Raw genomic sequence first — 27,443 nt, forward strand, 5'->3', positions numbered from 1 at the left:
ATGTTCTGATAATGTTTAGAAATGTTAAAAATATGGTGAACAGAATGATAGCTTAATTGTAGTAAATATTTAGCAGATATGTGGAATAACTTAAATGTTACTAGAAAAGTAGTAATATTGTAGTGGTATCATTTAAATATTACCTCAGACGCAGTCTCCTGAAATAATGTTCCATATCACTGCAGAGTTCAGTTTTATCTAGGGCCTTAGATAATGATAAAAAAATGAGAGTCCTCTACAAAGCACGGCCAGCTCCACTTTGATGGGTTTATAATCTGAGAGATTGATGACTCATCGACACAATAAGAGAAAAAAGAATGGATCTTCGGCCTCGGACAGCTCATAGAGTCTCATGGCTTTCAGTATCATCTCTATGCTGATGACACACAGATCTACATCTCTGGACCAGATATCACCTCCCTACTAAACAGAATCCCTCAATGTCTGTCTGCTATTTCATCCTTCTTCTCCACTAGATTTCTAAAACTTAATATGGACAAAACAGAATGAATCATCTTTCGCCCATCTCACATGACCCCCCCAACAGACCTATCCATTAAAGCTGCCCACTCTCTCCAGTCCCACAAGCTCGCTGCGTCGGGGTTATCCTTGACTCTGATCTCTCTTTCAAACGACATATCCAAGCCCTTTCCGCTTCCTGCCGACTTCAACTCAAAAATATTTCGCGGATCCGTACATTCCTCAACCAAGAATCTGCAAAAACCCTAGTCCATGCCCTCATCATCTCCCGCCTTGACTACTGCAACCTCCTGCTCTGTGGCCTCCCCTCTAACACTCTCGCACCCCTCCAATCTATTCTTAAATCTGCTGTTCAACTAATCCACCTGTCCCCCCGCTATTCCCCGGCCTCTCCCCTCTGTCAATCCCTGCACTGGCTCCCCATTACCCAAAGACTCCAGTTCAAAACCCTAACCATGACATACAAAACCATCCACAACCTGAGTCCTCCGTACATCTGTGACCTAGTCTCCTGGTACTTACCTGCACGAAACCTCCGATCCTCACAAGATCTCCTTCTGTACTCCCCTCTTATCTCCTCTTCCCACAATCGCATACAAGATTTCTCCCGCGCATCCCCTCTACTCTGGAACTCTCTACCACAACATATCAGACTCTCGCCTACCATGGAAACCTTCAAAAAGAACTTGAAGACCTACCTCTTCCGACAAGCCTACAACTTGCAGTAACCACCGATCCACAAAACTGCTGCATGACCAGCTCTACCCTTGCCTACTGTATCCTCACCCATCCCGTTGTACATCATGACTTGTATTGTTTAAGATTACTGTACGTGTATGTATTATGTATACCCCCTCACATGTAAAGCGCCATGGAATAAATGGCGCTATAATAATAAATAATAATAATAATCTACCTGTGGCAAAACATTTTTGTATCCCCGGTCATAACATGATGGACATTAAATTAACTTCAAGTCTCAGAGAGACAGAAGAGTATGGGAGTATAAATTTACGACAACTTTTGACACCCTCAGTGCAGGAATAAATGTGTCGCATGGATTTATGTCTTTTTACATCAATTAAGGAATTTGCTCTTCAGACCTTCTGGGGTCATCACACAACACAGAACCAGAGCCCAATCAGAGGGCAATGAAACTTTCACACTCCTTATCTATGAACTGTTCCAAAATTTATGTGTAGCCCTCTCCCATAATGACAATTCTGCTTCACATCACTTGTCTTATCTATTGCGTTATTTCTGTGCTGTGTTGTACATAAATCTGTGATTCTTCAGATGTTGCATTAGTCTAGCCTAATGAAGAGACCTGAGAAGTCTCAAAAGCTTGCAATTTGTTACCATCTTTTCAGTTAGCCATTAAAAGGCATCAACCACTGAGGACTCTCAGTTCTAAATATGCTTCTATCTACTGGCTAACATGGTACAAAGATATACATCTTTCCTGTACAGATTTGCTAAACAGTTTCAATTTCTGCTCCCTGTCCTTGGCATGCGTGAGTAAGTATACATACATATACATGTATCCTCCATGTTGAAGTTTGTTGTCTAGCTACCTAAATTGTCTGTTCTCATTTTCAGAACTGAAGAAAGTCTACCGGCAGAGTCCGCACAATCACAGCAGCAGCAGTCTAGCAGCAGTGGTGCCAGTACTTCTTTTGAGACAAATGAACCAAGCATGATTACAGAAGAGAGTTCGGAATGTCCTGCAGAAAGGGTGGTCTGTGTGGACATTCTGTCCCAGCTAAGCACAAGTGGAGGGAGCCGTGGGAACATCCTCATGCCTACGTTGAGTACGAATGTAATACCCCTAAAGTGAACGTGTGGTGTATAATAAGGTGATAAGCTCATTTTTTTTTGTGGAGCAGTCTGTGACGGCAAACACGTATCTTGACATGTTGAAATTGTATGCAGTGCAACGATTTCCAGAAGGTGTCATTTTTCAAGAGGACGGCGCTCCTCCACACTACACCACCATTGTTTGTGAGTTTCAGGATAGAACATTCCCCCAGCGGTGGATAGTCAGGGGTTCTGTCAAGCCATGGCCACCACTATCCCCGGATCTGACGTCCTTAGACTTTTAATTTTGAGGTTATGTGAAGCAACATGTGTACATTGAACATATCAACGACATTAATCACTTAAAGCAGAGAATCACAGACGGAATTCACTCTGTTACACCAGATGTCCTTCCCCGTGTGTGGCAAGAACTTCACTATCGTTTGGATGTGGGTAGAGCAACAAGTGGAGCCCACATCGAACTGCTCTGAATAGGTATGAAACTGGGAGAGATTTTCTTTTATTTGGAGCAGATTTCACATTTCTATCATCTTTTGTTGCTTTCCAGTGACTGGTCAAAAGTGCACCCTGACTTTAAGGACACACTGTATATCACAAAATAGGTTTGATGTTTCCTGTAGTAAATCAAGACCCAATATTTTTAGAAATGTACTGTTTGGGAGATGAACAGATGCAAGCTGATCAACGTTGTGAAGTTATACCTGAGACAAAAAAAAAGACAATGTTTTGAATTTGCAAAGATTTTTCCAGCAACACCATCAGTTAGTAAACCTTTTTAAAACAGACTTAGAAAATATGACAAGTGTGGAATATCAGGTTGTAATAAGAGCAGACAAGACACCGGTTGTGAGCCCAAAAGGATTTCATTCTCCCGGTATTAATGAAGGAGCTATTGTAATGGTTGGACGGGACTTTCTAAGGTGAGATATAATTATTCAGCGACTAAGTAAAAATCTTCAACGTATTACAGAAACACACAGATCATATGATGCTCTGCAATATCCAATAATATTGTGGAACAGCCAAGACGACGATCGCTATAATCTAACACAGACTGATCCCAACCAATAACAAGTATCAGCTATGGACGTCTACACCTACCAAATAATGATCAGACATAATGTAGACAACGTTTTCATCAATGTATAGTAGATATGTATGGCAAGGTGGAAAGTGAGCGTCTTCTGTACAACTGAACCAACAACAACTTACAGGGAGGCCAGAAGCGAGGTCTGATGGAGGATGGTCCACACCGGGACAATGCAGGAGGCGTCCCTCACTCACTTCCCACCTCACCCTCGAAGCCTGGTCCCTATAATAACTCCAACCTGTGCACCTTCCAATCCCCGGGCTCTTTGGGACAAATACAGAGAATATCCTAGAGAAGATATGCATAGAGAGCAGAGGAGAGGTAATCCGGACTGAGACATAAATGTCACTGCCGACATATGCCCCAAAGTCCTCCTGACTCCAGAAGAAAGGAGCGAATGTATCAGTAGGAAAGCTCTAATAGCATTAGGGTTACCGGCACCAGCTCCACCGGACTCCGGGGTTATGGGCAGAGAGATTCTGAGAGAGAAAAGCCGTGATTTGGGAAAGATTAAATTATTTGTCAAAATAAATAAGTCTCTTTTGGTTGATGACCACAGATCGGAGTATTTGGCAATTATGGCTTAGATTTCAAGTGGAAATGGGGGACTGTTTTTCCTTGATGTCCCAAGAGGTTTCGGCAAAACATTCTTACCGTATATACTCAAATATAAGCCAAGGCACCTAATTTTGCCACAGAAAATTGGGTAAGCTTAATGACTCAAGTATAAGCCGGGTATGTGTTATGAATGGGTCACCGAGGAGGAAAATAGGCTGAGCAAACGATGGGGCCAGACTAACTAGAAAGGACAGGAAAGGAAAGCCACTGTCTGCAATCTGCCAAAAAACCCTACAAAAAATAATGTCCAACACGTCTGATAGCAAAATTAACCCTGAAGTCACTAGACTTCTCCCACTATATCAGCACTCTGAAGTATTCTGAAACAGAGCAAAAAGAGGCCAATCTAATAAGGGACAAAAAGGCAAATTGGCAAATGCAGATAAATAAGAGTGGAAGTTCAGCATAGCCCCAGCAGGGGCAGGCTGACCACACAAGAAACTGAATTGACCAACAAGCGCAAGTGTGAACATTATCAAAAAACAAACTTAACTTGAGAAGACTGGAAGAGAGCTGAAGTCCAAGACCTGAGAAGCAGACTGAATCACCAGCACCAGGATAGGGCATCGGCTGTCTTATATCCAGTCTGATACTCCAGAGATCCAATCGTTATCCTCCACATCAGGTGGCAGATCACTACCACTTAAACCAACCTCACTACCTCCTGTCACCACCAGAGGGAAAACGGAAGAACTCTCAACTGGTGGAGCAGAAAATGAGCTCATAACAGGTATGCATTGTTCCTCATCCCTGTCCTGCTGAGCATGGCTTCCCCGGTCCCATTGTATACATAGCTCACCCCCATCCCACCGTTGTATGCATGGCTCACCCTCCCCCTGTCCTACTCACCCTCCTCGCACCGTTGCAGCATCTCTGTTGTCCTGGCACGGCAGCTCTCCTGTGCTGAGCGGTCACATGGTACCCTCATTAAGATAATGAGTATGTGCTCCACGCCTATGGGAGTGGAGTTGCGTGCATATTCATTACCTTAATGAGCAGTACCACGTGACCGCTCAGCAAAGGAAGAGCTGCCGTCGCCGGGACCAACAGAAATCTGGTGAGGGAGATGCAGTGACAGCGCAAGGAGGGTGAGTATGATGTCTTCTGAAAGCCGGTGGCTTCAGCTGCAGCTGTCACTGTGCCGGCCACTGCCACTGCTCCGCCACTCCCCCTCCCCCAATGACTTGTGTATAAGCTGAAGGGAGCATTTTCAGCACAAAAAAATGTGTTGAAAATCTCGGCTTATACACGAGTATATACGGTAATTAATTTGCTGCTCACAGAAATTCTCTCAATCAATAACATCTTTCCGGCCACTGTATCATCTGGGATTGGGACCACTCTCTTAGATGGACGCCGCACGGCTCATTCAGCACTAGGATCACCCCTGAATCTAGCGCTCTTGGAAACTCCCATCTGTAATATCACTAAGATCTTTGAAGGAAGGATCTGGAATGATTCAATCACTTAATGGGGGAATTGTACTTTTTGCAGGTGACTTCTTCCAAATGTTACCTGTCCTTAAGAGGGCAACGCCATCAGAGGAGCTGAACACTTGTCAGCACAGCAGAGTCAGGGTCGGACTGAGGCACCGGGACACCAGAGAATCCTCCGGTGGGCCCCGCCCCCAGCACCTGCATCCTTAAGTCCCTGCCCCGTGCACACTCTATTCTATAGCCAGCAGCAGCGAGTAAGCTATGCAAATGATGTGAACAGTGCAGCCACGTGGCAGCTCTTTCACGTCACCTGCTGCTACTGCCAGCTTCTAAGCGGTGAGCTGTGCACAGTGTGCCTGTGTGTGCACTGCAGTCTGCAGATGAGAGTGCCGTCCTCCACTTCACCTGCTTCCTGCCCGGCGCTTCCTGTCTGAGACAGCCCAGCTGGATGATATCATCATCCAGCACGCTGTGTCAGACAGAAAGCTGCCAGCGAGGAAGAGGCTGCCGGAATGTGCTGCTGCTGCGGGGAGGTGAGCTGTGCTGTGTGTCTGCGTGTGTGTGTGTATGTGGTGCAGTGCTTTGTGCGTGAGTGTGAGAGAGTGATGCGGTGCTGTGTATGTGTGAAAGAGAGGGGTGGTGGGGAAGGACAATGATATTGGTGGGGGGAGGCAATGATGGAGGTGATGGGCAATGATGGTGGGGGAAGGCAATGATGGTGGTGGGGGAGGCAATGATGGAGGTGATCGCAATGATGGCGGGTGGAGGCAATGATGGAGGTGATGGGCAATGATGGTGGTGGGAGGAGGCAATGATGGAGGTGATGAGCAATGATGGTGGGGGGAGGCAATAATGGAGGTGATGAGCAATGATGGTGGTGGGGGAGGCAATGATGGAGGTGATGAGCAATGATGGTGGTGGGGGAGGCAATGATGGAGGTGATGGACAATGATGGTGGGGGACGAAATGATGGAGGTGATGGGCAATGATGGTGGGGGAGGCAATGATGGAGGTGATGGACAATGATGGTGGTGGGGGAGGAGGCAATGATTGAGGTGGTGGAATGGGCAGTGATGGAGTGGTGGGGGAGAATTATAGGGGTGATGGGGGAGAAGGCAATGATGGCGGTGGCGATGAGGACAATGATGAGGTGGAGAGGGGCTGCATTATACTTTATGAGGAGGCTGCATTATATTCTGTGGGGGGACTACATTATATTCTGGGGGGGCTACATCATACTATATGAGGGGGCTACAGTATACTCTATAGGGGGCTGCATTATATTCTATGGTGGGGCTGCATTATTCTCTCAGGGGACTACATTATATTCTGGGGTGGCTACATCATACTATATGTGGGGGCAGCATTATGCCACTTTGAGGGGGCTACAGTATTTTCTATGGGGGGAATGCATTATATTCTGTGGTGGGACTGCATTATATTCTGTGGTGGGACTGCATTATACTATATGAGGGGGGGCTGCATTATATCCTGTGAGGGTGCTACATGATATTCTATGGTGGGGACTGCGTTATACCTCATAGAGAGTTGCATTGTATTTTGTGGGGTGCTGCATTATATTTTATGAGGGGGGTCTACATTATTTTATGAGGGGGTTACATTATATTCTATGAGGGGTCTACCCCTCTATAATTCTACCTGAACCCCTGCTACAAAATTAAGATGTGTACTACCTTATATTATACCCTGATATTAGCATGCTTTACCACACAATTGGTGGTCTTGAGTTTATTTCTATGTAGCTACATAGTGGGCCCCAAGAACGATTTCTCTGGTGGGCCCAAGGTGCTCCAGTCCGACGCTGAGCAGAGTCCTGCATACGCTGAGGCCCCAGATCATGTGACCCCTGACTCCTCCCCTCCTGTGACCTCATCACAGGTCCTGTGTGCACAGAGCAGCCATATATGTGGAGTGCGGCTCTGCGGGTGGAGGTCGGTGCTGGAGGCTCCATTATTCTCTATGTGGAGTGCGGCTCTGCGGGTGGAGGTAGGTGCTGGAGGCTCCATTATTCTCTATGTGGAGTGCGGCTCTGCGGGTGGAGGTCGGTGCCGGAGGCTCCATTATTCTCTATGTGGAGTGTGGCTCTGCGGGTGGAGGTCGGTGCCGGAGGCTCCATTATTCTCTATGTGGAGTGCGGGTGGAGGTCGGTGCTGGAGGCTCCATTATTTTCTATGTGGAGTGCGGTTCTGCGGGTGGAGGTCGGTGCTGGAGGCTCCATTATTCTCTATGTGGAGTGCGGCTCTGCGGGTGGAGGTCGGTGCTCGAGGCTCCATTATTCTCTATGTGGAGTGCGGCTCTGCGGGTGGAGATCGGTGCCGGAGGCTCCATTATTCTCTATGTGGAGTGCGGCTCTGCGGGTGGAGATCGGTGCCGGAGGCTCCATTATTTTCTATGTGGAGTGCGGCTCTGCGGGTGGAGGTCGGTGCTGGAGGCTCCATTATTCTCTATGTGGAGTGCGGCTCTGCAGGTGGAGGTCGGTGCCGGAGGCTCCATTATTCTCTATGTGGAGTGCGGCTCTGCGGGTGGAGGTCGGTGCTGGAGGGTCCATTATTCTCTCTGTGGAGTGCGGCTCTGCGGGTGGAGGTCGGTGCTGGAGGCTCCATTATTCTCTATGTGGAGTGCGGCTCTGCGGGTGGAGGTCGGTGCTGGAGGGTCCATTATTTTCTATGTGGAGTGCGGCTCTGCGGGTGGAGGTCGGTGCTGGAGGGTCCATTATTCTCTCTGTGGAGTGCGGCTCTGCGGGTGGAGGTCGGTGCTCGAGGCTCCATTATTCTCTATGTGGAGTGCGGCTCTGCGGGTGGAGGTCGGTGCCGGAGGCTCCATTATTTTCTATGTGGAGTGCGGCTCTGCGGGTGGAGGTCGGTGCAGGATGCTCCATTATTCTCTATGTGGAGTGCGGCTCTGCAGGTGGAGGTCGGTGCCGGAGGCTCCATTATTTTCTATGTGGAGTGCGGCTCTGCGGGTGGAGGTCGGTGCTGGAGGGTCCATTATTCTCTCTGTGGAGTGCGGCTCTGCGGGTGGAGGTCGGTGCTGGAGGCTCCATTATTCTCTATGGAGTGCGGCTCTACGGGTGGAGGTCGGTGCTGGAGGCTCCATTATTCTCTATGTGGAGTGCGGCTCTGTGGGTGGAGGTCGGTGCAGGAGGCTCCATTATTCTCTATGTGGATTGTGGCTCTGTGGGTGGAGGTCGGTGCAGGAGGCTCCATTATTCTCTATGTGGAGTGCGGCTCTGCGGGTGGAGGTCGGTGCCGGAGGCTCCATAATTCTCTATGTGGAGTGTGGCTCTGCGGGTGGAGGTAGGTGCTGGAGGCTCCATTATTCTCTATGTGGAGTGCGGCCCTGTGGGTGGAGGTCGGTGCAGGAGGCTCCATTATTCTCTCTGTGGAGTGCGGCTCTGCGGGTGGAGGTAGGTGGCGGAGGCTCCATTATTCTCTATGTGGAGTGCGGCTCTGCGGGTGGAGGTCGGTGCTGGAGGCTCCATTATTCTCTATGTGGAGTGCGGCTCTGTGGGTGGAGGTCGGTGCAGGAGGCTCCATTATTCTCTATGTGGAGTGCGGCTCTGCGGGTGGAGGTCGGTGCTGGAGGCTCCATTATTCTCTATGTAGAGTGCGGCTCTGCGGGTGGAGGTCGGTGCTGGAGGCTCCATTATTCTCTATGTGGAGTGCGGCTCTGCGGGTGGAGGTTGGTGCTGGAGGCTCCATTATTCTCTATGTGAAATGCGGCTCTGCGGGTGGAGGTCGGTGCTGGAGGCTCCATTATTCTCTGTGGAGTGCGGCTCTGCGGGTGGAGGTTGGTGCTGGAGGCTCCATTATTCTCTATGTGAAATGCGGGTCTGCGGGTGGAGGTCGGTGCTGGAGGCTCCATTATTCTCTATGTGGAGTGCGGCTCTGCGGGTGGAGGTCGGTGCTGGAGGCTCCATTATTCTCTATGTGGAGTGCGGGTGGAGGTCGGTGCTGGAGGCTCCATTATTCTCTATGTGGAGTGCGGCTCTGTGGGTGGAGGTCGGTGCAGGAGGCTCCATTATTCTCTATGTGGATTGTGGCTCTGTGGGTGGAGGTCGGTGCAGGAGGCTCCATTATTCTCTATGTGGAGTGCGGCTCTGCGGGTGGAGGTCGGTGCCGGAGGCTCCATAATTCTCTATGTGGAGTGTGGCTCTGCGGGTGGAGGTCGGTGCTGGAGGCTCCATTATTCTCTATGTGGAGTGCGGCCCTGTGGGTGGAGGTCGGTGCAGGAGGCTCCATTATTCTCTCTGTGGAGTGCGGCTCTGCGGGTGGAGGTAGGTGGCGGAGGCTCCATTATTCTCTATGTGGAGTGCGGCTCTGCGGGTGGAGGTCGGTGCTGGAGGCTCCATTATTCTCTATGTGGAGTGCGGCTCTGTGGGTGGAGGTCGGTGCAGGAGGCTCCATTATTCTCTATGTGGAGTGCGGCTCTGCGGGTGGAGGTCGGTGCTGGAGGCTCCATTATTCTCTATGTAGAGTGCGGCTCTGCGGGTGGAGGTCGGTGCTGGAGGCTCCATTATTCTCTATGTGGAGTGCGGCTCTGCGGGTGGAGGTTGGTGCTGGAGGCTCCATTATTCTCTATGTGAAATGCGGCTCTGCGGGTGGAGGTCGGTGCTGGAGGCTCCATTATTCTCTGTGGAGTGCGGCTCTGCGGGTGGAGGTTGGTGCTGGAGGCTCCATTATTCTCTATGTGAAATGCGGGTCTGCGGGTGGAGGTCGGTGCTGGAGGCTCCATTATTCTCTATGTGGAGTGCGGCTCTGCGGGTGGAGGTCGGTGCTGGAGGCTCCATTATTCTCCATGTGGAGTGCGGCTCTGCGGGTGGAGGTCGGTGCTGGAGGCTCCATTATTCTCTATGTGGAGTGCGGCTCTACGGGTGAAGGTCGGTGCTGGAGATTCCCCATTCCTGGTGCATTAATACTAGAAATCTATTGCACAGAGGATATCGCTGCCAATTCCCTCAAGAAGAATCCTGGAAACACAGAATTAGAAATGATTCTCCGCAGTTTCTATAGGACTTAATACATTCCTGATTCCGGAGAGTAATAGAAATACGGCAGAAAACAGGAAGGAAGTTCAGAGAAGAAGCTTCATAGAAAGACATTGAAGTTACAGACGCCGTTTAACCCTTTGGGAGAAAGTGATTCCAGTACTTTACCGAGTAAATCCCACCAGGACTGTAGCAGGTAAAGACCCCAATATCCACAGGTGTCCCTTCTAACTGGGGGAAACTATCACCTCTAATAATCCTCGGACAGTTCTGACAAACACGGGAAAGTGCCCCTTTATGGAGGGGACAGAAAGTCTGTTTAGTCACTTTAGATCCATAGTATCAGCTCTATTCCAATGGTGAGAGAGCGATTTACCCTGAAGAGTCACAGATTGTGGGGTTGGTATAAAATGTTTATATTTAGGGGGTTCTGTGTTGTCTCCTTATAAGAATCACAATGGTTTTTTTCCTTTTCTGCTGATAGATACAAACGACCCAACTATGAAAGACGAGAACCAAGGAGACATGTATTACTCTCACAGTACGAGGCCTTTTTCTTGGCTACTAGACACAGTATAATATTTTTCATGTAACATATGGAAAAAAGACTGTATATTGAGATATTGGCATTAAATATCTCCTGTCTTGTTCTTACAAACCATCTTTTCTGAAAGCTTCAAACTTCTGTGTGTGACTCAGACCTGAGATCTAACATGATAGAAGATTACAGTGCGGGGAAGACGGGAAACCTTCATATAGACGGCCGGTGGGGATGGAGTCAGTGATGGACTCTGGACAAATATGTTCCTAGAGCCGTAGTAGAAGATGAAGATGTCGTCCTCATCATGAAGTAGTTATTTCTCCTGTCACGTGTAATGAATATCTCCTGCAGTATTGCTAATGCCGATTCCAGTGTCGGTAAATGAGACGAGAATTAGCGTTATGGAAGATGAGTCTATGAGGAACGTATTCAGCTGCCGACTCCGAGGGAGAAACTGCTTGTTGTCTGTGGCCTAAATATATAGGTTGTATTAGTAGATGTAAAAAAGGAAACTAAATACTGTAAAATAATAAATCTCCTCATATGTTTCCCTTATTATCTCCAGTAATTGTATTATTACACAGGATTTTATGATGTTACATCGTTTCTTCTTCTCATTCAGGTCTCTACAATATCGGATCCTCTCAGTGAAGATCGTCTATATAAGAGAATTTTCCTGATTTTCCCATCCAGGATGGACATGAACAGAGACAAGATGGCGGAGAGGATATTACACCTCACGCTAGAGATCCTCTTCCGGCTTACTGGAGAGGTGAGAGATTCTGATGACGTCACATTACATCATTCTTATCTATGGGAATAACAGATGGACAGAACTGGAGAGGTGAGGACTCTGGAAATGTCTGTAGTGAGGTTTATTAATGTGTCTCTCCATAACCAGGATTACACAGTAGTGAAGAAGACCTCTAGTGAACGCTGTCAGGACCCTGTGTCTGAGGGATGGGGAAGACCCCTGAGTCCAATCATGGGGCCTCCACCTCACCTCCTGATACATGAGGCCATCAATGACCAGAAGATTCTAGAACTCACCTACAAGATGATTGAGCTGCTGACTGGAGAGGTGACACTGCTGGGAATGCTGGGACATTATATAGTAACGCTATGAAGGGATTGGGGGATGATGATGGTATCATTGTATGTGTCAGGTTCCTATAAGGTATCAGGATGTCGCCGTCTATTTCTCCATGGAGGAGTGGGAGTATTTAGAAGGACACAAAGATCTGTACAAGGACATCATGATGGAGGTTCCCCAGCCCCTCACATCACCAGGTAATAGACAGAGCTAAATACACACGGCCTATAATTATCTGTATGTGAAGAATGAATTCAGTCCCTGTATGTGTTTCCTCCAGTTCTATCCAGTAAGAGGACAACATCAGAGAGATGTCCCCGTCCTCTTCTTCGTCAGGACCTTAAACTAGAAGATCTCAATGTTCCTCAGGATCATCAGGTAGATGGAGAGAAGGTGTCATGAGATCTCCCCTATGATATGTAGATGGCTGTGAAGGTCTTGTGCTCAGTCTTGTTTTATCCACCAGTATTATATGTTTTATACTTGTGTAATGAGAACGGTGGAGATGGCAGGATTAGAGCTGATCATAGATGGGACTTCTCCATCTGTCTGTGACTTTTACAATATTTGTTTCAGGGTGAAGAGCTGACCCATATTAATACTACAGAGACATATGTGAGGGGTGATGTGCAGTGTAAAGAGGAGATTCCTACATATGACTACCCAGGTGAGTAGTAACCACTAAATGCAGAGAAGTCACAGATTCTTCTCAGTCACCGGCTGTGGCTGCTTTATCGGTGGTGTAGTCCGGTCATGTCACAATCGTGACAAAAGTGAAACTCCTATTATATAGAGTCATTATAAACAGAGTGATCTATTTCAAGTGTTTTATTTCTGTGATAATAAAAAAAAAAAAAATCTTTCTTGGCGCTTCCGGAGGACAAGGATAGTTTAGAGGTTGAGTTGATTTGCTCAGTAACAAATTTATTAGGACACTTTAATAGGAACAAAACCACACGTTTCAGCCCACAACGGCCTTCATCAGGTATAATATGTGCACATATTAATAATACTTAATAATAAACACTAATAAATTTGTTACTGAGCAAATGATCTCAACCTCTAAACTATCCTTGTCCTCCAGAAGCACCAAGAAAGGATTTTTTTTTTTTTTCTTCATTGTATTCACATGCAATCGTTGGATCAAGGCTGGCATAATTCCTGCAATTGTGCTGCATACCGGAAGATTATAAGGAGTGGATCCATAGTATGGATCAATTGAATGTACATACAAGATATCCAAAGGGTGAGTGCAACAATATATATCTTCTTACGGTGAATATACACCTACACTTAGACTCTATGCCCCTTGTCTCCCCTTTTATCTCTTTACGATATCCTTGTGAAGTGTTTTTCTGTTAATGTTGATGATTATGGCTTGCAGCCAATGAAAACCCAAAAGTCATTATCTCAATAAATTAGAATAATTAGCAAAAACACCTGCAAATGCTTCCTAAGCTTTTAAAAAAGTCCCTTAGTCTGTTTCAGTAGGCTCCACAATCATGAGGAAGACTGCTGACTTGACAGGGATCCAGAAGGCAGTCATTGACACACTCCACAAGAAGGGTAAGCCACAAAAGGTCATTGCTAAAGAAGCTGGCTGTTCAGAGTGCTGTATGCAAGCATATTAATGGAAAGTAGAGTGGAAGGAAAAAGTGTGGTAGAAAAAGGTGCACAAGCTACCGGGATAACCGCAGCCTTGAAAGGATTGTTAAGAATAGTCCATTCAAAAATTTGGGGGAGATTCACAAGAAGTGGACTGCTGCTGGAGTCATTGCTTCAAGAGCGACCACACACAGACGTATCCAGGACATGGGCTACAAGTGTCGCATTCTTTGAGTCAAGCCACTCATGATCAAAAGACAACAACAGAAGCGTCTTACCTGGGCCAAGGAGAACAAGAACTCGACTGTTGCTCTGTGGTCCAAGGTGTTGTTTTCAGATGAAAGTAAATTTTGCATTTCATTTGGAAATCAAGGTCCCAGAGTCTGGAGGAAGAGTGGAGAGGCTACAATCCAAGCTGCTGGAGGTCTAGTGTGAAGTTTCCACAATCAGTGATGGTTTGGGGAGCCATGTCATCTGCTGGTGTAGGTACACTGTGTTTTATCAAGACCAAAGTCAGCACAGCCGTCTACCAGGAAATTTTAGAGCATTTCATGCTTCCCTCTGTGGACAAGCTTTTTGGAGATGGAAGTTTCATTCTCCAGCAGGACTTGGCACCTGTCCACACTGCCAAAAGTACCAATACCTGGTTTACAATCAACAGTATCACATTGCTTGGTTGGCTAGCAAACTCGTTTGACCTTAACCCATGGGGTATTGTCAAGAGGAAGATGACAGATACCAAACCTAACAATGCCGACAAGCTGAAGGCTGCTATCAAAGCAAACTGGGCTTCCATAACACCTCAGCAATGCCACACACTCTGACGCCTCCATGCCACGCCGCATTGATGCAGTAACTGATGCCAAAGTAGCCCCAACCAAGGATTGAGTGCATTTATTGAACATACATTTCAGATTTTACAATCATTTTTCAAGCTGTTATAAAGTATTCTAATTTACTGAGGTAATTACTTTTGTGTTTTCATTGGCTGTAAGCCATAATCATCAACATTAACAGAAATAAACATGTGAAATAGATCACTCTGTTAGTAATGACTCTATATAATGAGTTTCACTTTTCTATCTTGAAGAACTGAAATAAATTAACTCTTTGATAATCTAATTTTGTAAGAAGCACCTGTATCTCTAAGCTGTGCATGGTTTATGGCTGTAATATACATTTAGTCCCGCCTGCAGGAGATGTGTTGGCATGGCTCGAGCTCTGGTTTCATGGAGTCACTCCACAATGAAAATGTCATTGTTTTTGATCCTAAGGAATTCAGATTACAGCACAATCTCTCCTGAAATGGGGATCACTAATACTTTGCCTACTGTTCTTGTCAGGACTCATAGTAGCTGCAATGGTCCACCATACATGAGTGCTACTCCGGTCTAGTATTGTGAGTTCTCCTCCCATGCTGTCATGTTCCAGTCCAGGGTTTGTTTCTGATTATTCTCTCCCCGGGAAGGTCATGCAGGGGTTAATCTTCCATGCCTTGTTTTGGGATCTGTCTGGCTATTTCAGTCCGCTGTTACCTGCAAGCAGCATCAGCTATAGTTCCTGTCTCTGGATTGAGCAGTTGACCCTGTTATACCCTGATTTGTCCTCTGCCCATTTACCTAGGTCCTGTTCCTGTGTGTCCCTGCGACTTCGCTCATCGTAGTACTCGCTCTCTGTATTGTGACCCCTTTGGTATTTGACTCGGCTTGTCCTCTGACCTGTTTGACTGTCTTCTGTCTCTGACTTTCTCTCTCACCCATGACCGCACCACGGAGAGAGGGGGTCCGCCCATCAAGGACAGGAACCTACACATAAAAAGGCGGCACCTCTCCTCCGCCCCCAGTTGGGTTCCTGTCTTTGACGGGTGACCCGTTGACTCTGCAGCAGCGGCGGCAGCAGCTTACCTGAGGAAAGGACCAGGGCCGTCCCGTTCGCGGTTATGGCAGTGGGGAGGCCCCTGCAGCGGCAGGGTCGGTACCTGAAGCCGCCACCGCTGTAGCCGAGGGGCTGTACAGGGTGAGCGGGCGGGGGAGGACCGAGCCGCCGCTCCGGAAAGGAGAATGGGGCTGGGGGACGCCGGCACACATGGGGGCAGCGCAGCGGTACAGAGGTGTACCAAGACGGCGCTGCCCCGGAAACGAAACGACGACTTCCGGGTCGGCGCATGCGCAGTGCGCGCTCGCCAGGGCTCAGCGGTGCAGGCTGGGAGAAGGAAGGTGATGTCATGGCGGGAGATTTAACAGAAGAACGCAGGAGCTGCTCCTTGCTGGAAGTGTCCTGTGAACATGGAGGACAGCGACCAGCACGAGGAGCAGCCAATGCAGCAGCATAAGCAGCAGCACAGGCAACACCACCATCGCCGGCAAAAAGAAAAGGATTGGCGCGAGGGCCAGTCCAGTAGCCACTCCACGCAGCGGAGCAAGTCGACTGCGAGGAGCAAGTCAACGTCCGTGGATCAGCCCGTGAGGGATCCGAATCCACCTCCCGAACCGGTACCTGCATCCGCACAATGGGGTAAGAGATGTACGTGAATGTCCCCCATTATAATAGACTTCTTTCCCTTAGGGAAAGAAAAAACAAAGAACAGGGAATGCCCCACCTGTAGCAGACCGCTGCCACCAGCTTGGGATAAAAAGCTCTGCGATTGCTGCATACAGGAAGTTCTTTGTGATGAAACCCCGGATTACGCCTCGGATCTAAGAGCGGTAATCCGTTCGGAGTTTCAAAGTGCCCTTTCATCCCTAAAACACAAAGGAAGGGGAAGGAAAAGGGACACAATAGTAGCCTCCCAGTCGGAGGCCTCGACGTCAGGGGAAGTTATATCACATACCTCAGACACCGACGCGTCATCCTCAGATGAGGAAACAGAAGGTCGTCATTCCTTTCCCCTGGACGAGGTAGACATGCTAGTAAAGGCGGTAAGGTCTACCATGGGGGTAACAGACCCTCGGCCAGATAGATCAGTCCAGGACATAATGTTCGGGGGACTAGGCCAAAAGAGACGCAGATTGTTTCCGCTGAACGAGAATGTACAGGGCCTGATAAAAAAAGAATGGGAGAGACCAGATGGTAAGAACTCCACGGTTCTCAAGGGTACTTGGGAGTCAGCAGGAGGAAATCTTAGGCCAGCAATAGCGGCAACTTGTACCTCCAGAGCCCTCATGGTGTGGGTGGACCGATTAGAGAAGGGGAGCGGCGGCCTTCTTAGCCGACTCATCGGCTGATTCAGTAAGGCTGTCATCTAAAGTGGCAGCCCTGTCAAACGCAGCCCGAAGAACACTGTGGCTTAAATGTTGGCCTGGGGACCTACAAACTAAGATGAAACTATGTGCCATCCCTTGTGAAGGGAAACTCCTATTCGGAGAGACATTGGATGATATCCTCCAAAAGGCGGGTCCTTTCGGAACAAAAAGTTTTTTTCAAAGGAGACCCCCGAGAGAACAGAAATGGGACGACAGAAGGAGAGACAGGGGGTTCTTCTTTGGTAACTCGTCCTGGGACAAAAAGCCCTCCAAGTGACTGTTTGCCCAGGGTGGGAGGGAGGCTAAGCTTTTTTCTCCCAGCCTGGAGGAAAATATCGAACAACCCGTGGTTACTAAATCTGATAGGATCAGGGTTAAGAATAGACTTTCTCTCTCTCCCACCTCAAAAATATATAGTGACCCCACTAAGATCATCAGCGTCAGAACAGGAAGCTCTCGAAAAAGAGGTCCTAAGCCTATTGAAAAAAAGAGTCCTCCAGGAGGTTCCACCACGGGAGAAAGGCAGAGGGTTCTACTCGCCTCTTTCTAGTAACCAAACCGGATGGTACCTTCCGGACAATTATAAATCTAAAGAGGCTAAACGATTATGTGAAAAACGAGAAATTCAAAATGGAGTCGATCAAGTCAACCATCAAAATTCTCTTTCTACATTGCTTCATGGTAGTATTAGATCTCAGCGACACGTACTATCACGTCCCCATCCACAAAGACTCCCAAGAATACCTCAGACTGGCGGTCTCCATAGGAGGCAAAGTAAGGGAGTTTCAGTACAGGGCCTTGCCATTTGGGATTTCGATAGCTCCGCGAATCTTCGCGAAATTAGTGGCAGAGATGATGGCTCACCTAAGAGAACAAGATGTTCTAATAGTTCCATATCTGGATGACTTTTTAATAGCGAGCAACTCAGCCCAAAGATGCAGGGAACAGAGGGACAGAGTGATGGCCACTCTACAAAACCTCGGCTGGCTCCTGAACCTGAAAAAATCGAGGCTGGAGCCCAGAAAAGTCCAGGAGTTCCTAGGCCTGACTCTGGACTCAAACACCCAGGAGTGTTACCTACCAGACCACAAAAAAGAGAGGATCGCTCAGATGGTAGCAAGAGAGACACAGAACCCTTCCATGACGCTAAGAAAAGCAATGTCACTACTAGGGTCCCTCTCCTCCTGCCTGCCAGCGGTCCAGTGGGCGCAGCTACATACGAGAGATCTCCAATGGGATGTTTTAGCCAACCAGTCGGTATTAGGAGGTCACTTGGAAGGTTGCGTTACACTAGACTCCAAAACTATTCGTTCCCTAGCTTGGTGGGGGAACAGAGACAACCTATCCAAAGGGATTCCCTGGGTGATAAATATCACACACATAATCACCACGGACGCCAGTCCCAAGGGATGGGGAGCACACATGAGCAACAGGGTGGCTCGGGGGGAATGGGGAGGTCAGGAACTAAAAGCCTCCTTGAACCAAAAGGAACTGTTGGCAGTAGGCTACGCCCTAACACACTTTCTACCGATATTAAGGGGCCATCATGTCCGCATATTTTCGGACAATCGAGTGACGGTGGCCTACATAAATCATCAGGGGGGGAACCAGGTCCCGAACGCTAATGAACACATCCTCCGAAATATTCACGCTAGCCGAGGAAAACCTACTATCCCTATCTGCACTACACATACGGGGAGCAAAGAACCAGACAGCAGACTTTCTAAGTCGCACCCAGCTACATCAAGGGGAGTGGGTTCTAAAACAGTCCGTTTTTCGGAAGATTGTAAAAATGTGGGGGACCCTGGACATAGATTTGTTTGCCGACCACAAAAACAAAAAAGTGGAAACATTTTGTTCCCTAGACCCCAGGGGGAATCCCCGGACCCTGGATGCGTTTATGCTTCCGTGGACACAGTGCATAATGTATGCCTTCCCGCTGCCCATTCTCATCCCGGCAGTAATAAGGAAAGTCAGAGAAGACAGGGCACGAATGATATTGATAGCCCCGTTTTGGCCAAAATGAACTTGGTTTTCCTGGCTGAGAATACTGTCAATAGCCGACCCCTGGGTTCTACCAGATCTCCCTGACCTTCTGTCCCAAGGTCCCGTGTTACACCCTCGGGCAGTGAACCTCCATTTAACAGCATGGAATTTGAAGGGACACTGCTGAGGGGGAAGGGGTTCTCAGAAAACCTGGTTTCCACGCTACAAAAGAGTAGGAAACCGATCACAACCAGGGCCTATGGTAGAACTTGGAGGAAATTTCTATCCAGCTCCGGGGTAAGGGTTCAGGATGGAGTACAAATTGACAAAATTCTCGAATTCTTGCAAAAGGGGTTAGAACAGGGGCTGGCGACTAATACGTTGAAGGTACAGGTAGTGGCTCTAGGCGCCCTTTATAACCAGGATGTGGCGGGCAACCCTTGGGTAGCACGGTTTGAGGGCCGCAACCAGATCTAGACCAATAACCACCCAGAAGATACCATCATGGGATCTAAACCTAGTGTTGTCTGCCTTAACAGGGCCCCCATTCGAGTCCATCCAGTCAACACCCCTGGAAACCTTATCATTAAAGACTGTACTCTTTGTGGCCCTAACATCCGCTCGCAGAGTGAGCGATATTCAAGCCTTGTCAGCGATACCCCCGTTCACTAAAATCCTGGACGATAGTCATATTGAAACCTGACCCAGCATACCTACCTAAGGTGTCAACACACTTCCATAGGTCACAAGAAGTAGTCCTTCCTTCCTTCTGCCCAAACCCTAGGAATAGGGGAGAGGAAAAATTTCACACCCTAGATGTGAAGAGGTGCCTAGTTCAGTACTTAGAGGCCACCAAGGGATGTAGGAAGGAAGGGTCTCTCTTTGTGTGTTTCCAGGGACCTCGAAAGGGGCTCAAGGCATCCAAGAGTACCTTAGCAAGGTGGATAAGGGATGCGATTGCCCTGGCGTACTCATCCAGTGGGAATACCATCCCGGAGGGTTTAAACGCTCACTCTACAAGAGCAATGGCGACCTCATGGGCAGAAAGATCAGAGGTATCAATAGAGCAGATCTGTAAGGCGGCCACCTGGTCAACACCTTCTACCTTTTTCAGGCACTATCGCTTAGATCTAGCCTCTACGTCTGACCTGACCTTCGGGAGAAGGGTCCTGCAGGCAGTGGTCCCTCCCTAAGCTACCAATCTCTGAAATTCTCTCCGTGGTTTTGTCATGGGTGAGAGAGAATATCTTAGTTACTCACCGATAACGGTGTTTCTCGGAACCCATGACAGCACCCGCTTATCCCCCCCCCCCCTTCACGTGTGCGGTGAGCACGAGTTAATAAGTATAGAGTGGTTTGTTAGACACGGTGCTTCTCTATAATATGCGATATTATAATGTTATGTATATACTTTTGTTGTTAACTAACCTGGAGACCCACTGATGCTCTGTGACCAACTGGGGGCGGAGGAGAGGTGCCGCCTTTTTATCTGTAGGTTCCTGTCCTTGATGGGCGGACCCCCTCGCTCCGTGGTGCTGTCGTGGGTTCCGAGAAACACCGTTATCGGTGAGTAACTAAGCTATTCCTGCTCCCGACTGGCTCTGACTTCTCTGGCTTGTTTATGACCACGTTTTTGTATTGCTGTGACCTCTGGTACTTCATTTCCTCTCTGTTGCTGACCCGGCTTTTCTGACTACTCTTCCGCCACCTAGTGGCTCCTGCCTGCTGCTCTGTGGTTTCTCTGTGAGTGTACCTGTTTTCATTCACCAGCACCGCCTGGTGGAGGTTGTGTGCTACTGCACTACAGCAGGCATTATATATATATATATATATATATATATATATATATATATATATATATATATATATATATATATATACACACACATACGTTGTTGTTGGGGATGTGGGGATGTAACATAGAAAATGCCTTTTTTTTTTTTTTTTGACCGGTTCATTCTGTATGATACTCTGCTTTTGTGGGATCCGCCTGCCTCACTAATAATAATTATTATTTTTTTATATAGCGCTAACATATTCTGCAGCGCTCTTTACAGTTTGCACACATTGTCATCACTGTCCTCAATGGGGCTCACAATCTAGATTCCCTATCAGTATGTTTTTGGCGTGTGGGAGGAAACCCACGCAAACACAGGGAGAACATACAAACTCCTTGCAGATGTTGTCCTTGGTGGGATTTGAACCCAGGACTCCAGCGCTGCAAGGTTGCAGTGCTATACACTAAGCTACCGTGCTGCCCTACTTATGTGAGTCTGTAACTCCCTGGTAGTCTTTAACCACTTTACCCCCGAGGGTGGTTTGCATGTTAATGACTGGACCAATTTTTACAATTCTGACCACTGTCCCTTTATGAGGTAATAACTCTTTAACGCTTCCATGGATCCTGGTGATTCTGAGACGGTATTCTCATGGCATATTGTAGTTCATGATAGTGGTAAAATTTCTTAGACATGAATTGTGTTTATTTGTGAAAACAATCGGAAATTTGGCAAAAAATTTTAAAATTTAGCAATTTTCCAACTTTGAATTTTCTTGTCCTTAAATCACAGAGATATGTCACACAAAATACTTAATAATTAACTGTAACGTGTCTCCACTATCTGTGGATGGGGAGTACTCACTTGGCTGGTCGTGGAGGAATATGCTGGGACACTCAGGGTTAAAAAGTCCATTCCCTTTATTAAAGGGAATCTGTCACCCTTTTTTTGGCTTGCAGCTGCCGGCATAGACATCGGGGGCTTAGCTACAGCATTCTGTAGTGCTGTAGATAAGCCTCCGATGTAACCTGAAAGATAAGAAAAACATGTTATATTATACTCACCAGGTAGGGCAGTCCGGTGGGTGTTGCGGTCTGGTCCGACGCCCCCCTTCTTCATGCGATGACGTTCTCTTCTCCCGTCCTTTAATGGCTGCGGCGCAAGTGCACTGCTCTGCCCTTTTGAGGGCAGAGCAAAGTCCTGCAGTGCGCAGGCATCGGGAGAGGTCCGGCGCCTGCGCACTGCAGAATTCTGCTCTGCCCTCAACAGGGCAGAGCAATGCGCCTGAGGACGTCATCGCATGAAGAAGGGAGGCGTCGGACCGGACCGCAACACCCACCGGAACCGACCGCCCACCCTGGTGAGTATAATATAATGTGTTTTTCTTATCTTTCAGGTTACATCGGAGGCTTATCTACAGCATTACAGAATGCTGTAGATAAGCCCCCGATGTCTATGCCGGCAGCTGCAAGCCAAAAAAAAGGGTAACAGATTCCCTTTAAGGCATAGGTACTTGGTGATATGCAGCACCCCGTGTACCGTCCGGCAACAGTTCGGCTCTACAGTACCCACGGTCCTCGCTGAGCCCTGGTGTGCCTAATATGGTTTAGTGTCCGTTAACTGTCCAAGATGACCGCACCAGTTCCTGGATACAAAGAAGGAGAGTTTTCTCGGTGAACGTTGGAGGATCAGTAGTAGACATTTTTGCAAAAACTTCTTAATATTTAATGAATGAAAAACTTTACATATTGTGACAAAAAATTCACCCCTCACCCACCCAAAACATGTTTCCAACGCTCTCTGGAAAAATTCTCCTTGTTTGGATACAGCTGTGCTTAGTTTGGACCGAACTACATCCGTGCTGGAGCATCTTAAACGGCCGTCACAGTGGTGAGCTGAAATTTAAAAGTTAGTCCCGGATACCTGTTATCCTAAGCTTATCCTGGCTCGCTCTAGCCAGCACTGCCGCGCGTTCACAAACACACAGGCTCCATCTTGGGTCTTCTGACACACGCCCTGAGGTGGGGTATGTAGGTGACTGGACCCACCCATCTTTCCAAGTCACCTGGAAGCCTTCCCATGTATAGTAAACCTCAGCAGTAGACCTGCTGAGCAAAATAAGCCCAGGCTTCCATCACAGAGCCACCCACCACTGTAATGCATACCTCACACCTCCAAGGGTGGTTTGCATGTTAATGACTGCGCAATTTTCACAATTCTGACCACTGTCCCTTTATGAGGTAATAACTCTGGAACGCTTCCATGGTTCCTGGTGATTCTGACATTCTTCTCTCATGACATATTAAACTTCATGATAGTGGTAAAATTTCTTTGCTATGACTTGCATTTATTTGTGAAAAAAAAATGGAAATTTGGCAAAAGTTTTGGAAATTTCACAATTTTCCAAATTTGAATTTTTTCATGCCCTTAAGTCACACGGATGTGTCACAAAAAATACTTAAGTAACATTTCCCACATGTCTATTTTACATCAGCACAATTTTGGAACCAAAATTTTTTTTGTTAGGAAGTTATAAGGGTTAAAAGTTAGACAGCGATTTCTCATTTTTACAACACCGTTTTTTTTTTTTGTTTTTGTTTTTTTAGGGACCACATCACACTTCTTGAAGTCACGTTGAGGGGTCTATATCAGGGTTCCCCAACTCCAGTCCCCAAGGCCCACCAACAGATCATGTTTTCAGGATTTCCTTAGTTTTGCTCAGGTGATAATTGCTTCGCTTGTGCAATACAAAGGAAATCCTGAAAACATGATCTGTTGGTGGGCCTTGGAGACTGGAGTTGGGGAACCCTGGTCTATATGATAGAAAATACCCAAAAGTGACACCATTCTAAAAACTGCACCCGTGAAGGTGCTCAAAACCACATTCAAGAAGTTTATTAACCCTTCTGGTGCTTCACAGGAATTTTTTGAATGTTTAAAAAAAAAAAATTAAAAAAAATGAACATTTAACTTTTTTCACAAAAAATTTACCTCAGATCCAATTTTTTTTTATTTTCCCAAGGGTGAAAGAAGAAATTGGACCCAAAAGTTATTGTGCAATTTGTCCTCAGTACGCTGATATGCCATATGTGGGGGGACCACTGTTTGGGCTCATGGCAGAGCTCGGAAGGGAAGGAGCGCCGTTTGACTTTTCAGTGCAAAATTAGCTGGAATTGAGATCAGATGTCATGTCGCATTTGGAGAGCCCTAATCTGCCTAAACAGTGGAAACCCCCACGAATGACACCATATTGAAAACTAGTCCCCCCCAAAGGGAACTTGTCTAGATGTGTGGTGGGAACTTTGACCCCCCCCCCCCAGGTGTTTCACTAAAGGTTTTAACGTCCCCAATTTTTTATTTTCCCAAGGGTAACAGGAGAAATTGGACCCCAAAAGAAACTGTGCAATTTGTCCTGAGTAGGCTGATACCCCCATATGTGGGGATAAACCAGTGTTTGAGCACATGGCAGAGCTCCGAAGGGAAGGCGCACCAGATTTTACTGTTACGGTTGGCAGGTGCCATGACCCACTAGGAGAGGTCATGAGGTGCCAAAACAGATTCCCCCCCCCAGTTGTCTAATATGTCCTGAGTACATTGGTACCCCGTATATGGGAGAAAACTACTGTTTGTGCACACGTTGGTGCTCGGAAGGGAAGTAGCGGAGTTTTGGAATGCAGACTTTGATGGGATGGTCTGCGGGCGCCATGTTGCGTTTCGAAAGCCCCTGATGTGCTTAAACAGTGGAAACTCCCCCAAGTGACACCATTTTCTAAACTATACCCCCCACAAGGAGCTTATCTAAATGTTTGGTGAGCACTTTGAACCCCTAAGGGCTTTACAGAAGTTTATAACGTAGAGCCGTAAAAAATCATTTTTTCCACAAAAATGATCTTTTTGCCCCAAATTTTTTATTTTCCCAAGGGTAACAGAAGAAATTGGACCCCAAAAGAAATTGTGCAATTTGTCCTGTGTACGCTGATACCCCCATATGTGGGGATAAACCAGTGTTTGAGCACATGGCAGATCTCCGAAGGGAAGGCGCACCAGATTTTACTGTTACTGTTTGCAGGTGCCATGACCCACTAGGAGAGGTCATGAGGTGCCAAAACAACAGATCTCCCCCCCCCCCACACACATAAGTGACCCCATTTTACGAACTACACCTCTGAATGAATTCATCTAGGGGTGCAGTGATCATGTTGACACCACAGGTGTGTCACAGAATTTTATACCATTGGGCAGTGAAGTCAAAATAACTACATTTTTACCACCAAAATTTTGTTTTAGCACAAAGAGAGACCCTTCCTTCCTACATCCCTTGGTGGCCTCTAAGTACTGAACTAGGCACCTCTTCACATCTAGGGTGTGAAATTTTTCCTCTCCCCTATTCCTAGGGTTTGGGCAGAAGGAAGCAAGGACTACTTCTTGTGACCTATGGAAGTGTGTTGACACCTTAGGTAGGTATGCTGGGTCAGGTTTCAATATGACTATCGTCCAGAATGTTAGTGAACGGGGGTATCGCTGACAAGGCTTGAATATCGCTCACTCTGCGAGCGGATGTTAGGGCCACTAAGAGTACAGTCTTTAATTATAAGGTTTTCAGGGGTGCTGACTGGATGGGCTCGAATGGGGGCCCTGTTAGGGCAGACAACACTAGGTTTAGCTCCCATGATGGTATCTTCTGGGTGGTTATTGGTCTAGATCTGGCTGCGGCCCTCATAAACTGTGCTACCCAAGGGTTGCCCGCCACATCCTAGTTATAAAGGGCGCCTAGAGCCGCTACCTGTACCTTCAACGTATTAGTCGCCAGCCCCTGTTCTAACCCCTTTTACAAGAATTCGAGAATTTTGTCAATTTGTACTCCATCCTGAACCCTTACCCCGGAGCTGGATAGAAATTTCCTCCAAGTTCTACCATAGGCCCTGGTTGTGATCGGTTTCCTACTCTTTTGTAGCGTGGAAATCAGGTTTTCTGAGAACCTCTTCCCCCTCCGCAGTGTCCTTTCAAATTCCATGCTGTTAAATGGAGGTTCACTGCCCGAGGGTGTAACACGGGACCTTGGGACAGAAGATCGGGGAGATCTGGTAGAACCCAGGGATCGGTTATTGACAGTATTCTCAGCCAGGAAAACCAAGTTCTTTTTGGCCAAAACGGGGCAATCAATATCAGTCGTGCCAATTTCTACTGACCGTGGAAAGACTTGGGAGCAACGGAGCCCTATTTGCCTATTCAAGTGAATGGGTCTGTGCGCATGTCAGTGTGTTTGTGTGGACTATTACTCCCATCAGCCTACCTCTGCTGCTGCTAATAACAGTTACAGCAGGAAAGGCAGATGGGAGTATTCATCAGCCGGGTCCTGCCCTGTAAATAAGTAAATGAAAAAAACAGCATGGGATCCCCTGTATTTTCTATAACTCGCAGCTGAGGGCTACAACCCTGTCCGTATCAGCAAGGTTGGTTATCAAGAATAGAGGGGTCCCCACGCTTTTTTTTTTTTTTTTGCCCTGAAAAGGCACATCTGTTAGATGCACCAATTCTGCCACTTTGCCCAGCTCTTCCCACTTTCCCTGTAGCAGTGGCAAATGGGGTTCATATTTGTGGGGTTGTCACCTTTGTATTGTCAGGTGACATCAAGCTCACGGCTTAGTAATGGAGAAGTGTCTATAAGACACCTCTCCATTACTAATCCTATAGCTACATGGTAAATAAAGACACAGCCAGGTTAAAGTCCTTTATTTGAAAAAATGACACAGACTCCTTTAATCTTAATTAAGCCATACTTACAACCTTGCCTAATTCCACCGAAGCCCTTGTTCTTCTGTAATAAAACTAAAATAAAAAAGCAACCATATACCATACCTGTCTGTCATTCTGTCCTACGCTGTAATCCATGTCTGGGGATAATTTGTTTTCAACCTGAACGGTGCCAAGATACGACTGTCCAGGCTGACAACCACTGGTGACTTAGCTGCTGGGAACGCAGCGTCAGTGACCGGGGGTGACGTCATAGAAGTTACCTCTGGTCACTGGGCTCCATTCCCAGCCAGGCTGAGCTGCGATGAAATCTGGTGAGATGCCCGCTAGCAAAGTGAGCGCTAATGGTGCTAGCGGGGATCTCGCCGAAGTCATCACAGTGAACTGTGATGGACGGCTGGAAACGCAGCGTCAGTAACCGGGGTTGCATCAGAGGTTATATCCGGTCACTGGGCTCCGATCCCAGCCGGGCTGAGCTGCGGTGACTTCGGTGAGATACCTGCTAGTACCGTGAGCTAGCAGAGATCTCTCCAAATTCACCGCAGCTCTGCCAGGCTGTGAGCGGAGTCTCAGTGACCGGATATTACCTCTATGACGTCACCCTCGGTTACTGACGCTGTATTCCAATATCAATCACTCCTTACCAGCCTGAGAATGCCAGCCCTCAGCTGTGAGCTTTAGCTAGGCTGGTTGGTCAAAAATAGGGGTGACCCAAGTCATTTTTTTTAAATTATTTATATAAAAAATTAAAAAAAAGTGTGGGGACCCCTCTACTCTTGATAACCAGCTTTGCTGACAGCTGAGGGTTGCAGCGCCCAGCTGTGAGTTTTGCCTGGCTGGTTATAGAAAATAGAGGGGAACCCATGCCGATATTTTTTTATTTCTTTAATATTTATTTAAGGAGCCGCAGGAGCGGCTGATGAATCCTCCCATCCGCCGCTCCTGTTGTCACTATTATTTATTAGCAGCAGCATTATTAACCTGATGGGAGTAA

At 47.4% G+C, this 27,443-nt stretch overlaps 2 protein-coding genes across 4 annotated transcripts in view; one reads left to right on the forward strand and one right to left on the reverse strand.

Moving 5' to 3' along the window:
• Positions 1-27,443, reverse strand: part of LOC141047222 (uncharacterized) — a 371,014-nt gene that overhangs the window by 57,719 nt on the left and 285,852 nt on the right. The window lies entirely within an intron of this gene.
• The window catches only part of LOC141047243 (uncharacterized), a 29,367-nt gene continuing 9,280 nt past the window's right edge, over positions 7,357-27,443 (forward strand). The window contains exons 1-6 of the mRNA XM_073542234.1: positions 7,357-7,394; positions 11,614-11,763; positions 11,893-12,072; positions 12,158-12,281; positions 12,365-12,462; positions 12,661-12,751. Of these exons, the coding sequence (XP_073398335.1) occupies positions 7,368-7,394; positions 11,614-11,763; positions 11,893-12,072; positions 12,158-12,281; positions 12,365-12,462; positions 12,661-12,751 (670 nt within the window). The 5' untranslated portion in view covers positions 7,357-7,367. The remainder of the gene's footprint in view (positions 7,395-11,613; positions 11,764-11,892; positions 12,073-12,157; positions 12,282-12,364; positions 12,463-12,660; positions 12,752-27,443) is intronic.

This window comes from Dendrobates tinctorius, unplaced genomic scaffold (assembly GCF_039654945.1).
Source record: "Dendrobates tinctorius isolate UK_male_01 unplaced genomic scaffold, ASM3965494v1 ptg000126l, whole genome shotgun sequence".
NCBI lineage: Eukaryota > Metazoa > Chordata > Amphibia > Anura > Dendrobatidae > Dendrobates > Dendrobates tinctorius.